A 15,075-nucleotide genomic window follows, 5' to 3' on the forward strand; every position below is an offset into this window, starting at 1 on the left:
AGTTCTACGAGGCATGTTCGCGCGATTAGTGACAATAAATGGACGAAGAGATTGCTCTTAAGAAACCCGAAATTATCTGCAATAACTGACGAAACGGAATTATGATAGGCCCACCGACGACTGCTGGCCGCGGCCAGCGGCGGCCCGAATCTGCGCATTCGGGCCGTCGTGCGTCTATGCCATTTCTGCAGCACAGTCAATCGCGCGAGCACTTTTGCAGCATGCACGGCAGTTATTCGTAATTTTCAACATTTGTCTCCAGAAAATTCTTCAAATTGTGTATGTGCGTGGTAGCAGTTCGCAAATTCACATGCTGAGCCGTTGTTTTTCAATCTGCCCCGTGTTGGCTGCACGCTCCGAAACTACTTTGGGTTGGTATTCACTGGCCTTGACAGAGCCCTTTGTTCACCTTGCCTGGTTAACCTCATTAATTCGTTTGCGGCACTTGGCAGGTGAACGATGTAGGTGGCAGGCTTACCCTACATGTATAGGTTGTAAATACTCTACATATATTAGTGGCAGACAGCCTTTCTCTTGTGTACTCAACTTCACGCGTCAAACAGCACATATCCAGCACTCCCGTCGCTCCGCTTCGTACGGCTTTCTGGGGAACCGATAGAACTACACATCAGAATTACGACCCTCATGTTCATGACAACTTACCAAGCAACAATACCGGCGGCTATCATGCTTCGGGACCACGTGCTGCTCAGCATAGTCGCCAGGTCCCCCTGCTTTCGACGCGGTTTGTCGAAACCGAGAGCACTCACTTTCCATGTCCAACGATGCAAGCGGTGGCGCACAAGGTCGTGCGTACGTTTCAAGCACTTTTTGACTCTGAAAACTACTCACAGAATTCAACACAACGCACAAAACGAGCGAGACCTCTGTAAATCAAGGGACACCGTCCATCTTAAGTTACCCAGCCAACTTCGTTGCACGCCACCAGGCTGCGCCACAGTACTTTCAAAACTTCAGCGCATCAGCCCCATTCAAACATAGCATATCACACCTGAACTGGTAGCCTCATCGAATTGCAGCCCTTGCGATTCACAACTCCTAATTACAAAACTTAGGCGGTCACATATCGCCGCAGTCAATCCCATTTTAAGATATTTTGGAAAAGCAAGGAGGGCATCTGATCGATTTCATATTACACATACACTTGGTGAAAAAAAGAATGGCATGATCACAAATGTAGCAAAACTGACCATAAAAGAAAATTGCAAGTTTTGAGTTTATTATGAAAGTTTTTAAGGTGGCTGTACAGAGAGGGGCAGAGAACACCCGTGGTCACTTTCGAGGTGGTGATGTGGCGATCTCATCGATGAGATTGAGCAGTCCCTGGCGGCCTTTCTTGTTCAGATGGCTGATACAGTTCACAAGGCCGGTCAGCTGCTTGGTCGAATAGTCCTGCAGAAGAATTTCCCCATGAGGGCATTCAGTGGGTACAGCCAGAAGTCCTGTATATGGCTTCTGGAGCCTTATATACAGTGTGTGAAGGTGTAGCTATCCTGCCCTTTTCTAAATAGCTTGTCACGTGAAAATGACACCTTTGCCAGAAGGTGACATCAAACTCCATCTGGGAAAGGACACTGCTTGCTCAAGAAGCAGAAACAAGCCCCACTTCCATCTGGGAATATTATTAAAGATGCCATGGCTTGGTCATCCAAGTGTTTTCAGTTTATCAATGTAACTTTTAATATAGGGGCATTATAGCTATCCACACAAAAAACCTGGTCTCTCAACGCACATTTTGCCCAAGATTTCAATTTCAAATTGCTGCCTCTAATCCACTCCCATCAAAACCAACCATCATTTTGGCATCGCTTGATGATGTCAAAAAGTGCGGGGCCACCCCTGTGTCGTCTGCTCCACAACATTTTGAAACAATGTGCACGTCGCGTCGAGCTTTCCTAGCTTGGCAAGCCCTGGCACCCAACGGTGCAGCGAGGGCGTCGCCACTATACTGCGCCCACAATTCTTTTATTCGCACGATAAACACAGCACAACATGAGAACTTTATTTCATCACCCGTCAATGCTGCCAGACAATTTTATACACAATCAACGCGCTCAAATTTGCCGAGCTTGCAGTAGGACATGTATAGTTCAACACGCATATATAGTCAACGACCAATTCTCCAGACCCCCGAATGTTTGGGCATGCCTGGTAATTCTGATGCCTTCACGGCACTGCCACGTACCCCCATAGAGTCAATGCAAAAACGTCTGAAATTTCGGATGCAAAAAACCTTCACTGTCGTATTTTCCGGACTTTTTGCCACAACCGCAGGTCCAAAACGGCATTAATCAAAGCCACCACAGCTGCCATTTTAATTATCTCGCCAAATCAAACTGGCACTCTCGCACACCCATCTGCTGGCAGCCGTGGCCACCACCGCGTCAACGCTAGGCTAGCTATTTAGATGTTCGCTAGCAAGCTTCTTGCTGCTCCGTGCTGTGTTTTTCATTAAAACAATTTGCCGCTGTTAGCAATGGCACTGACTCCGCCTTTGTAATCTTCACCAATAGCTTCGAAGCTCGGAAAGCACGAGGCGCTGCATAATGCCAGTTCCCGAACGTCCGCTTTGCCTCATTATAGCAGTGCTACACGGTGAAGCATACGCAAAGTATTGCAGTGAAGCATATCAAGAGTGGGAAGGCGCAATTGTCACGGGACACGGCACGTATTCCTTAATTATACACGCGTGCACCCGCCATCTCCTATCACAGTACGAGCACCGATACGCCTAATAAGTGTACTGGCAGGCCTTCATAGCTATTTCAAACATGCCTGTGACGATTTGAGCACTTGGGGGCAGTAAAAGGAATGCATTCATTCTATTGTGATAGCAGTTACATGGATGCTCCAAGCGCATTTCTGCCATTGCCATGATGTTCCGTATAAAGTCCAAACAAGATAACATCGTCGCCGCGAGCCGTACGCTGTATGTGTGAGAGAAAGCTTGCAAGGGTCAGCCGACGTTCGCGGCTCAATCTTGCGTGCGAGAGAGGAAGGCGGAGCGGAAGCGCGCCGTCTTCTTTCGCACGCGAGGCACGGAGGGGGGGTTGTTCTTTGGCGGCTGCTCCTTACGGCGCGGCTTGAAAGCGATCTGCGACGTGGGCAAAATGAGCGCCCACGCAGGCCTCATCTTCAAAGCGATCTGCGATGTGGACAAAGTATGACGACGGCTGGTAGCTTCGTATGCACTGTGCTTTCGAAGTTTAATTGGCGTTGAAGCAAGACAGCGCGAAGGTCAATTCGCTCGCTGCTACTGACACACTTCCTCACTCCAGTGTTCTGGCAGCGTGTTTCTGCAGTCATCGACCGAGATGTGTTCATGTTTACCTGTGCGCGCGTTACACCGTGCTTGTTAATTTAGTTAGTAAGCGAATGTTTACAAGTTATACGGCCAATAAATCTACTATCTTTACTTCGTGAAGCTGTCCACTAATTTGCTATCGTAATTGATGCTTCGCCTTTCGGGCAAAACTGCAACTTTTTTTTTTTCGGACATTCTCGCTGCCCCTACTGAGTCTGAAAAATCGGTCGTTGACTGTGTAATCCCAAGCTTGAAAGCTTTTTGGTGTTATGGCCCTTTAACTCTTGTCAGCTGTCAAAGTTTTCAGCGGCGGACCTGTTGGCAGTGATGTATGTGCAACCTGGTCCTTGCAGGGTAAAGGAGTTAGTTGGCTAGAAAGTGTGTCATCATAATATTTCTCCTGATCCACTGAAAAGATTCCATGTTAAAATCCCTTCCTGTCAGACAAAACCAGCCATCTAGTGTTGAGACTTTAATATTGTCTTCAGACCTGTTGTACATTATATTGCACATTGCCTTCTGTCTGTTTCAAGATTACCTCCGAAGCACAAATGTTAATACAGTCTTCCTGGATATCAAGTCAGATGCATGTGGAACAGTATGAAAGTTGTTTAATTATAGTCTTGCTGTAAACATTCAATAAATTGACAATAATTTCATCCAGATACACTGTGTTGTCAGAGACAACGAAAGGAACCATGAAGGGAGTTTCGAATGTGAAATCATATGTAAATCCTGAATGCAGCATCAATCAACATGGTAATCCATTACACATTGTTACATCTTCATTTTCATGTTAGGGCAAATAAAGGTAGTTTTTAAAGTGTGGGAAACATGATAAAATAATTACATTGTCCACAAAGATGTAGATGCTGAAACTACTATCGTTACTCCGTGTAGCTGTCTAGTAATTTGCTATTGCAATCAATGCTTCCCCTTTTGGGCGAAAACTGCGATATTTTTTTGGATTGCCCGATTTTTCTGACGTTTTCGCGGCCTCTAGGGGTTTCTCAAGTTTGCAACATACAGTGTAGACCGCTTATAACGTAAGTCGCCGGAGTCGCGAATATCCGCACTATAAGCGGTACCGCACTATAGCCAAAGCAACAATTCTCAAGGCCCACACATATGCAAAACATGTGCACCGAGCCGCCACGCATACGCGACAGTCTAGGAATGTGGCTAGAACGTTTGCATTCAATTTACAGTCGAATCTCGTTAATTCGAACCAAATCACGCGGTGGCGCATCCGACCGGCATTGCTCCGGCACCGCCATAGAGTAAAAGCTTAGGAGAAACCCCTCAATGTCGTAGAAAAAAAAAAGAACAAAAAAAAATGCGGGGGAAATTTCACCCTCTCTCAAATGGCAAAGTCGCCGATTCTGCGTTGCGCCGGAACATGCGTGTACGTGCCGACGTCTCAGCCACGCTACCGTAGCCACGCATAAAAAATGGCAGTGAACCCTTCTTTCTACTTTATGCTTCCTCTACTTTCTAGTCACGTGTTGACCTTGCACGATGCGGCTACGGCGCAGAGGGAAGCAGCGGCGCTGTCCTAGGCCGACCAACGAAATTGCCTACGCCGGCAAACGCCCGCTTCCCGATAACGGCAGAAAACGAAACTTTGGGGAGCTGGCGCCAGGCTGGCTGGAGCGGCGGCGCCTGCACAGCGGTGGGCGCGCTCGGTAACAGTCGAAAGTGAAGGAGCTACGAGGGAGGGCGAGGGGAGCCACCGAAGCGGCGGAGTTGCCGAGGCGAAATCCGCTTCCCTGCCGCCCTCCTCCCTCCCATTCCACGGTCTCCACGTGCGCCTTTCGCCGTGCTGTGCCGGCGCTGCCCGCTCCCTGAAGTTTCGTTTACTGCCGTTATCGTGAAGCGAGCGTTGGCAGTTTCGTGGCTGCACGCCGTGATATTTCACGACTCGCACTCAAGATTCTGGTTTCAGCCTCACTGGCTGTTCGTTCGCACCCCGTGCCCTTCTCCTCCACTTCGTCTCTCTTTCTTCCTCGAGCACTCCTTGGGGCGCCCATTTGAGGGGAGCGTTCGCCGTCTTCGCTGACTTCCGTACTCCCAGGCAGCCGCACTGTAACCGGTATTTCGTTTCCCGCAACTGCACAACACCGACAGCCGGCACAGGCGCAAAGTACAAGAATGCATTTGTTGGCAGGGTAGAAGCCAACCCCCCCCCCCCCCTCGCTCCCTCCCGCGCTGCCTTCCCACCTTGTGCTTTCATCACACCACCTAATTCTCTGCAGTCCTGGACAGGCTTCCCTTGCCTTGGCACCCATTCTGTAACTCTAATAGACCACCGGTTATCTGCCCTAAGCATTACATGACCTGCCCAGCTCCATTTTTCTTCCCAATGCCAACTAGAATGTTGGCGTTTCCCGTTCGCTTTCTGATCACACCACTGTCTTCCTGACTTTTAAGGTTAGACCAAACACTTTTCATCCTATCGCTTGCTGCACAGTCCTTAACGCCTTCGTAAGCTTGTTTTTTAACCCAAGTTTCTGCCCCATGTGGTAGTATATACAAATGATGCCGTTGTATATAAACGATGCTGCCATGCCTGCGTTTCTTTTGTTGAGAATCGTGAAAACTGATAGCTTCTCACTGGTGATGGGTCATTTGAAGGGACGAAGGATTACTGCAAGTTTCTAACTCATTTGGTTCTTCTGATGGGCAATCAACCATAGAGTTTTCTTGCGTGCGCTCACATACACAATTACGCTATGGACATGTGCGCTGGTTGCTTTTCTGCAAGAGAGTTGAGTGGCAATTCCTTCAAGCGGACTACTGCCCAAAAGCCGACTCGGAATATATCTATTACAGTGTATCTACTTTTTTATTCCTATTATAAGTATTTGTGCAAGTCCATTGGTATTCATAAATAAAGAATGAATGTTTACCAAGAGAAAATATTTTTGTCTCTTTATCCTCACTGTCAAAAAAATTTTTAAAATCTTTTTGAAATACGTCACTCGGAAGATTTTAAATCTACAATTGAAGAACTGACCTTTGAGGGTCACATTTGTCAAAAAAATTTACCTTCAAAGGGTTTAAGATTAGTTCAAGTTAATTGAAACACCTGGTACACAATCTCTATGGTGGTAGATGTTTCAACTTTGGTAAAGCTAATTGAAAAAACACCAACAAGCCCAGCTAACTTCCTTTGTCACCACCCGACAACTGGCAATCTATGAGATACAAACAAGACACAGGAAGATGGAGATGAAGTGATTGAGACTGGTTGAACAACAACCGACAGTGGTTGACATATGAGTACTTGTTGCTTGGCTAGTTTCATACTTATTACAACGTGTTATGACGTGAACCAAAGTGATACACCAAAGACAGGAAGGAGCTTCCTTGATGTTTTTGTCATATTTAACTTTGGTTCGCATCTTAACAAGTAATAATAATGTTTTGACAAGAGGATTTGTCTTCACCAAAAACACGGTACCCAGGTTGAAATGTAGAGTGCAACCATTGTTGATTAGTTTATGCGACGTACCACCAGCTCCCAAGTGACTATGGGAATGGCCCATAATAAGTCGCACCCACTGGGAAAGATACTTGGGTGGCATAAGTGGCTGCCTAAATTCTAGGAAAGGAGGCAAGTTGAAAGCAGGCATTATAGCAGGATGCTCAAGTAGTACTGCGGCAAACTAATAAACAAGCTGCACGCTTGTAAACAAATGTACATAGCAGAGGCAAAAAGAGCACATGTCATGACCATATTGACCTTTCTATCCCTTGACACATTAAACAATGTTAGCGAAGAAAGTTTTGACAAATTAGCCCAGCCTGTTAACCTTACCTTCCGAGGAAATTTATGCCAGCAGAATTTGTAGATTTTTATATTTTTTATTCTTTCCTTTTTTGCCTGCACAGAATATGATGGCAGCAACACTGCATCTTCATAACATCCCACTCTGCAGACTGCCTACGAGACGGATTTTTCTGAAGCCAATGCTGAAGCAGACAACTGTTGATAGCTCTCCACCAAAAACCTAGCAGATAATAATGCAGGACTTTATAAGGATGCCATATAAATAAAATTTCAGGTGCCACTGGGCGTAGGGTTCAGTGTCATTAGCAGCGCAACAAATGATGCCAAGGTGTTGCAGAGAGGCTTCGGACATAAAGCACTAATTCTCTCACCGCTCTCTTTTTTGATGAGCATGTTAACATCCATCCCGTTCCATGGGATCGAGCGTGCAGCATGACACCTCGTATTTTGGAACCTTGTTCAACACTAAAGTAGACAAGCAGGCACCTTGGAGTGGGCGATGATCCAGTCCCGCAGGCTGCGCTCCATCAGGTAGTAGGCCTTGATGTATGCCTCGACCAGCTCCTTGTCTGGCAGGGGCTGGCGTTGCTCGCGCAGCTTCTCCACTTTGCTCACAAACTGCTGGTGGTCCAGCTGCATCTGCGCACGGCCCTCGGGGGTGCAGCGCTTGGCTTGCGAGAAGCTGCACATCAAGCCACAACACAGGGCTGCTTGTTGGGACAGTTTCTCGCACCTTACAATAGTAATAATAATAATAGTTTTATTTAATTCAGCATACAAGACCATCAGGCAACAATGTATGGGTTCTTAGCCAGAGGCTAGTTATGGATCCATGCAGTAATATAAAGAATGCACGATTCAAACAAGGGCACAATTAATTTTGTTTTACATTAAAATTACAAACTCTGTGGGAAAAAGTAAAGAAAAAGCAAACAAACAAGCATGGCCCAGTCTGTCACAGGAGCAAAAATTTTCATCTATACTTGTCTGTAGATTGATGAAAATTCATTTGGCTAAATATTTGACTACAAGAATGATGCTGAAGTCCCTGAACAAGCCAAAACGTATTAAAGACCAACTGTGACGAAATTTAATTTTCGCTCACTTGGTTAAAATCAGTATAGTATTACCAGGTGTTTTTTTTTTCTTATGCAGAACACTTGCAGATAGGCTATTTGGCTAGGTGGACATAAGCAGCGAGAAAATTTCCACCAATAACTTCACTAATTACCTAGAAAGGGCTAACTGAATTTTCAAATGCCCACTTTAAGGCACATTAAATTGCAAAATTGAAGCTGAGGAGCAGTGAAGTCGTGCCTGCTAAGTGAAAATCCTAAGACAAGCACCGCTTTCAAGATAGCCACCCTCAGAATCTGCAAAAAAAGTTTCGACATTCCAGTCAAGACCATCCCGAACTGTGAGAGTCATGCTTTTGTTAAAACGTTGATTGGAATGCCATTGTGTTTCATAGCACATTTAAGATCAGATATCTTGAAAGTGGTGCTCATCTTTAGGTTTCTGCTAAGCAAACAAGACTTGATAACTGCCCTGCTTCAATTTCTCAATTGCAACATGTGCCCTAAAGTTAGTGACTAGAAAGTGAATTTGACATTTTAAGTAATTAGATAAACTATTGGTGAAGTTTTGCTTGCTGCTAATACCTGCCCTGCCATGTAGCCCAACGGCAAGAACTGCAGGGGCCTAGCTAGATATGGCAGTTTGCTTTTGTGTTCCAAAGTTTAAAAAAAAATGCCAGGGGTTGCTTGGATGAAGCGTTTTACCCATGGGCAAATTTACTGTGCAGTTTCTTAGAAAGGTATTCCAGCCTCCAAGCTGGTGCTGTATCCAGCAGCATGGGCCTAACTGAGGGCAAGCATGCAGGCAATGCAGGCAAGCGTGCGTCGAACACTTATTGCAATGTTGCGCTGATGGCTCCCTCCTTCCCATGAGGAGTAAAAACGAAACCATCCACTTGTCACCTGCAAGTCTCGTACAGGATTATACATAACTGCACTACCCATAAAATTATGAGCAAGCCAAATGTGGCACTCATTGGTCCTTTAAATACTGTAATAACCTTATCAATTGATACAAGCTTTGCATCATTATGGCAATGAATCAGTTTAACTTTTTTGGTGTTGATTTCCTTTTCACATACTTATCCTACCACTCTGTATTTACTTGACTCTGAGGGCATATTAATTCTTTGCGGTCACGTGTTGGGCAAACATTTTCATTTTGGTCACATTCGGAAAGCGCCTGATGTGTGTGTGCTTGCATTCACCTGTTATTTGGGTTAGTAGGGCTCTCTTTTGTGAGCATTTTCAACTTACAAGTGCACTTTGCAATGGCTCCATACGAGGGCGGTACTTTTTTTTTTCCCTTTACTCCAAAAGATTTTTGCAGGATTTGTGGCGTGAAGCACCGACAGGATAGCGACGACTTCTGTGCAGGCGTTTCATGGATGAAATTCACGTGAGTTCAGTGAATCAGGAAATAATTTTAGTGCCATTGATAAATATATTTCGCCTTCAGATGGGCACCAACCGTCCTCAGATGAGGACACTTTCACAGATAGTGTCAATGAGGACCCTACAGACATGCAACGCAAATTCTGGCCTCCACCTAGGCGAATGCTTCAAGTGCCACCACACAGTGGTAGTACTGTTGAGAAATTTAACTCGGTAATAAATACATTTTCTGAAATAAACCACTTAAAATGCGTTTCTTTACCTGAGCACTTCTTCGGCATGGCGTCTAAATAGGTGAAATAGCTCCTGACTAGAAAGACCACAAATTGGGTGCATTATCGCAAAGGGTTAAATCAATGTGTACTGCCAAAAATAATTTCAATACTTGATTTAAACTGAACGTTTGATCTTGTGACGCCTCTATTAAACAATATTCAATTTGAATTTGATTCAAGCTGAAATGTATTTGCACATTCCTAACTGCTGCATACAAATGATCATGAAAGAGCCTCTAAACACGAGGCACAGTCATTACACTGAAGCAGTTTTTGTGTGCTAGTTAAATTAATTTAGTGCTTCATGCAACATCATTTAAGTACACCATGCATCTGTTTCGGCACAAAAGACCTTGACCCATGTCTTGGGAAGGCTCACAAGGAAGTGTAGGACCATCAATCAATCCAGAAAGCACCAACAAATAAATTAACCCTGCATGGGTATAAAGTGGGTTCATGCTGTGAACATGCCAGGCTTGAAATAACTTTTTTTTCCTGAATAAGCATGTCTTATTTAACTTCATGGGTATGTATACCAAAACTGAAAGGACAAGCTTGCAAGCAGCTGTTGGTGCTGCTCGTTGTGCACGGAAGTGGTGCAAGTGCCATTGTTGTATGTGTGAACGCATAGTTGAGAGTCACAAATTAGTACTGCAGTGATTGTGAGGCTGGAATTTATGGCAATGGAGAGTACATTTGCAAAAAAAAAAACCCAATAAAATGTAGCTTCATTTACAAATTAGTAATTATTGTAATTAACTAACTAGTAATTGCTTTGCTCAGCTATACACAAATGAAACGTGGCTCCAGCATGCCAGAAAAGCTACAGTGGGCTTTATGCTAAGGTTTCCATGCTGAAATCAGCTACGTAAGGTACTAAACAATGCATAAAAACGATACGTTTTACTTTCTCAGGATAAGTACACAATAAGTTTGGTTCCATCTCGCCTGATAAAGTGGACCAAGAGCTGTTTCCCTTAGAATGGTTACACAGCGGTACATGGCTGAGAGGTTTGTCGCAAAGATTTCGATCTAGCAATACTGTTTCACCATACTTAAAAGGTTCACAACGACTTAAAATGTTTTGTGCTTATGCTATGGCATATTTACTGTGCATGCAGTTTGGTTTAAGTAGTAGTGATTAGCGCACGAGCTCTATAGGTAGATTGCACAAAGCTATGTGGGAACTTACCGAAACATTATGTGCCGTTATTTTGTTTTGCTGTGTTTTACTCACTTTTCAGAAGTTTAAGAACAGCAAGGAAACGAAGGACTAGAGTGGGACTGCTGAGTAGCCGGATCAGGAATTCACAATATGTGTGCCTTCCTACAGAACAAGTGAAGTAGAAAAAAGAAACGGGTCATCCAGCGGTCGCCGAGAAAAGTATTTCTTCTTTCCCATGTATTTAGATGGGAGCCCCTGAGCTAAAGCGTCCTCCTAAGGTAAACACTATGCTTTTGTTTTGTTGTTATTGTTGCTTTTTTTTTACATTTTATGCCCAGACACACACTATGTGTCTGCTTCCAAGCAGCTTTGGTGAAATGACGAGGGAGGCATGTGCTCATTGTGATGCTGCTGTACAACTTTTACTCTGTTAATAAATATATCTTTACAAGAAGAAAGTGCTTTATGTGAAGTAGTTTTTTGAAGTATGCCTCTTTGCTGTAGAAACTAAATACCATTGTGCAATGTACCTGTGAGCCAAATTTCTTGCACCTACAACCATTGTGAGTGGCACACACTTTTTGCCGGTATACAGTATGTAGAAACATGTTATTGTTAGGGGCGTGCAAATATCAAATAGTAGATTTCGAATTGAATATTGAATCGAATCGAGAAAGAAAAAAGCTGGATGTCAAATCGAACATCGAATATGAGAAAATTTAACACAAATTCTTATGCTTCCAAATTTCATGCAAAAAACAGAGTTATACATCATGCTCAGGAGGCTAATGCCATTACTTAACAAGAATCTTGCTAGTTATCAGTAACCTATGAATCGAGATGCATACTAGTATGCTCCACTCTTATGAAAGGGAACACCAAATCAGTGTGCCAGCATTGACAACAACCCAGTTCGTAAACGAAGGTCTGGAAAATATTTTTTTTTCTTGATAAAATGTCTGTCAAAATGTCTGTGAATAAGTCTGCATTGATTAGTTAACCATAACTTTATTTGCCGACACCCGACTGTCACATGTAAGAGGCCGCTCGTGGGGAGAGAAGAGGACGAAGACGTTCACGGAGCGTTCCGAATGGCGTGAGCGCTCGAGGCACGCGAACCGAGGCGTAATCCGCGAGGGAGAAGCGACGGAACAGCATTATCAACGTGACTCTTGAGCTGGAAGGTCACCTCGTCAGCCATGCTCTGACGATGGGAGAGCGGAGGACCCGGCCACGAAGTCGTGACGCTGGCAAGGCCCAGGCGTAGCTGTAGTCCTCGGAGACATCTGGGCGAAGCTCCTGGGACCGGCTACTGCTGCTCACAGTGGTTTCGGTCTTCTTCTCGAGAATCCCTCTTCCTCGGCCGATAATCACCGATAATCAGTTCAACCGATAATCACCGGGGCACCGGGCCGCCACGCAGATCGTTGGAGGTCGAAGAACACTTCATTAGGCAAGTGACACGTCAGCGGCGGCTACCGGAGCTCCAGCCAGGTCAACGGAAGCGCAAGTCATCGGCACGTACGGCAACAGCGACGCCGTGAAAGAACCAGTCGTGAGGCCTAACCCGTCGAACTTCTCAGCCACGTCAGCGCCAGCGACCGGGTTACGGGCTTCTACCAAGCTGGACTTCAACTTGATGGACCGATCACAAGGCAGCTACGATTAAGCGAGGGCCGGCGAGAGCAACGACAGAAAGGCTCATCGAGATTGCCGCCGTAAAAATATGAGCAACATCGACGAACTTTGTAAGACAGACTCTTTCTTGTATCGTCACAACAGTAGGCCAGTGATGCCAGACTTTGTGTAGGAAACGCCCAGGACTAACTTAGGCGAAGTTAAGAGCAAGTTTATTAGTTCATTAGGTTGTATTTTTGGTAGCATTTTTTTATTCATTGTCTTTTAGTTCAGTGTGTATTTGAGCTTTTGGTTTGAGGTTTTTTGCTTTCAGGGAGTGAGGTTTTAGTTTGAGATTTTGGTTTTGAATGAGATTAAAACATGCTTGCTGTGTTGCCATGCATTTCCCAATCTCATCTCTTTTAACATCCGCACGCCCCCGAGATCAGTGACAAAAAACACATCACAATTGGCGAGCAAGCCAGGATCCGTTCCAGGATTCTATCTTAGCCCAGTCACCGATACTCAGGAGTTGCAAAGATGGAGTGGGAGCGTTTGGCGGCAATAGCGAAAGATTTGAATATGTCTAAGGACAAGACAATGACATTTTTCGAGTACACTCAACAAGAGAGAGAGAAGGAGCACGAACGAGAGCGCCAGAAGCACGAACGAGCACGCGAGGAACATGAACGAGTGCACGAACAGCACAAAAATGAAAAAGGATTTTTAGAGCTAAAGATAAGACTGGCAGAGATGGGCGCAGGTTCTCGCGACGGCACGAGTTCACTCGGATCGGCGTCATCTCACTCAGCTTCTTCCAGACCAAAACAGATTTGCCCTAGAAAATTAATGGCTCCTTTTGACGAGCGAAGAGACGACTTGGATGCATATTTGCATCGGTTTGAGAGGATAGTGGTCGGGCAAGGCTGGGAGAAGAGCGAGTGGGCTAACGCCGTAAGCCTATGTTTAGTGGGTGAAGCGTTGAGTGTATATGGGCGCATGAGAGCTGAAGAATCACTAGACTACGACAAGGTGAAGAAGACTTTATTACAGAGATTTAGGTTGACGGCAGAAGGGTTTCGGGAGAAGTTTCGGTCGTGTAAGCCTGAAGACTCTGAGACAGGCAAACAGTTCGCGTGTCGACTAACTAATTACTTTGAGAGGTGGTTAGAGTTGTCAGAGACTGACTGACAAAACATATGAAGCAGTTCGTGACAAAGTCGTAGGTGAACAATTTCTGGCCAGATGTAGTAACAGTTTAGCAATATTCCTCAAAGAAAGAAAGTTACAAACAGTAAAGCAGATGGCCGAACAAGCAGAACAGTTCGTAGAGGCACAAGGATTCAAGAATTTGGGAAAGAGTGATAAAGATACGCTTCTGAGCGTTCCTTCTCTACCACGTCCTTCTCGGTCCTCTTCCAAATTTGCCTAATGAAGTGTTCTTCGCCCTCCGATGATCTGCGTGGCGGCCCGGTGCCCCGGTGATTATCGGTTGAACGGGCTTGGCCGAAGAAGAGGGATTCTCGAGAAGAAGACCGGAACCACCGTGAGCAGCAGTGGCCAGTCCCAGGAGCTTCGCCCGGACGTCTCCGAGAACTACAGCTACGCCTGGGCCTTGCCAGCGTCACGACTTGGTGGCCGGGTCCTCCGCTCTCCCGTCGTCAGAGCATGGCTGACAAGGCAACCTTCCAGCTCAAGAGCCACGTCGATAATGCTGTTCCGTCGCTTCTCCCTCGCGGATTACGCCTCAGTTCGCGTGCCTCGAGCGCTCGCGCCGTTCGGAACGCTCCTCGAACTTCTTCGGCCTCTTCTCTCGCCACGAGCGGCCTCTTACATGTGACACCGACGACGCAGCTCTGATAAGGCTGCGTGGCTGTGTTAACGAAAATTTGCCGCCTGTTGATGTGATAATGGCTGTAAGCCATTGAGGAAAGCTTGTCGCTAATATGTTCCTACGGGTCGAGATCGCGGGATCAAATCCCGGCCATGGCGGCCGCATTTCGATGGAGGCAAAATGCAAAAACGCCCATGTGCTTGTGTTGTAGTGCACGTTAAAGAACCCCAGGTGGTCAAAATTAATTCAGAGCCCTCCGCTACGGTGTGCCTCATAATCAGAACTGGTTATGGCACATAAAACCCCAGACAGGATGTTCCTACGGGTGGCTCATAACTGATCAGTAACAAAATTACGCATGCGAGTTAGATTGACGGTAGTTGAAGCGGCGTTCGGGTTTGCGGTCAACCAGCTGGCAACTACAGCGAGCGCACGAGCCAAGTTCGTCTTTGTGCTTGCATGTGGGTAGAAAGCTCCCAAATGCGTGAATCTGTGTGCGTGAACACTGAACTCGATGCGATCAGCGTGCCTTTTCAGGGGCTATTCAGACTTAAATGGCTATTCAGCGCATTTTTAAATGCTCAAATGCTACAGT

The 15,075-nt window shown here is 45.6% G+C and overlaps 1 protein-coding gene across 1 annotated transcript in view; it reads right to left on the bottom strand.

The window, feature by feature from the left end:
• Positions 1–1,219: 1,219 nt before the first annotated feature.
• The window catches only part of LOC119441402 (syndetin-like), a 97,044-nt gene continuing 83,188 nt past the window's right edge, over positions 1,220–15,075 (bottom strand). The window contains exons 25-26 of the mRNA XM_037706025.2: positions 7,605–7,800; positions 1,220–1,413 (exon numbers count right to left, since the gene is read on the bottom strand). Of these exons, the coding sequence (XP_037561953.1) occupies positions 1,294–1,413; positions 7,605–7,800 (316 nt within the window). The 3' untranslated portion in view covers positions 1,220–1,293. The remainder of the gene's footprint in view (positions 1,414–7,604; positions 7,801–15,075) is intronic.

Source organism: Dermacentor silvarum, chromosome 2 (assembly GCF_013339745.2).
Source record: "Dermacentor silvarum isolate Dsil-2018 chromosome 2, BIME_Dsil_1.4, whole genome shotgun sequence".
Lineage (NCBI taxonomy): Eukaryota > Metazoa > Arthropoda > Arachnida > Ixodida > Ixodidae > Dermacentor > Dermacentor silvarum.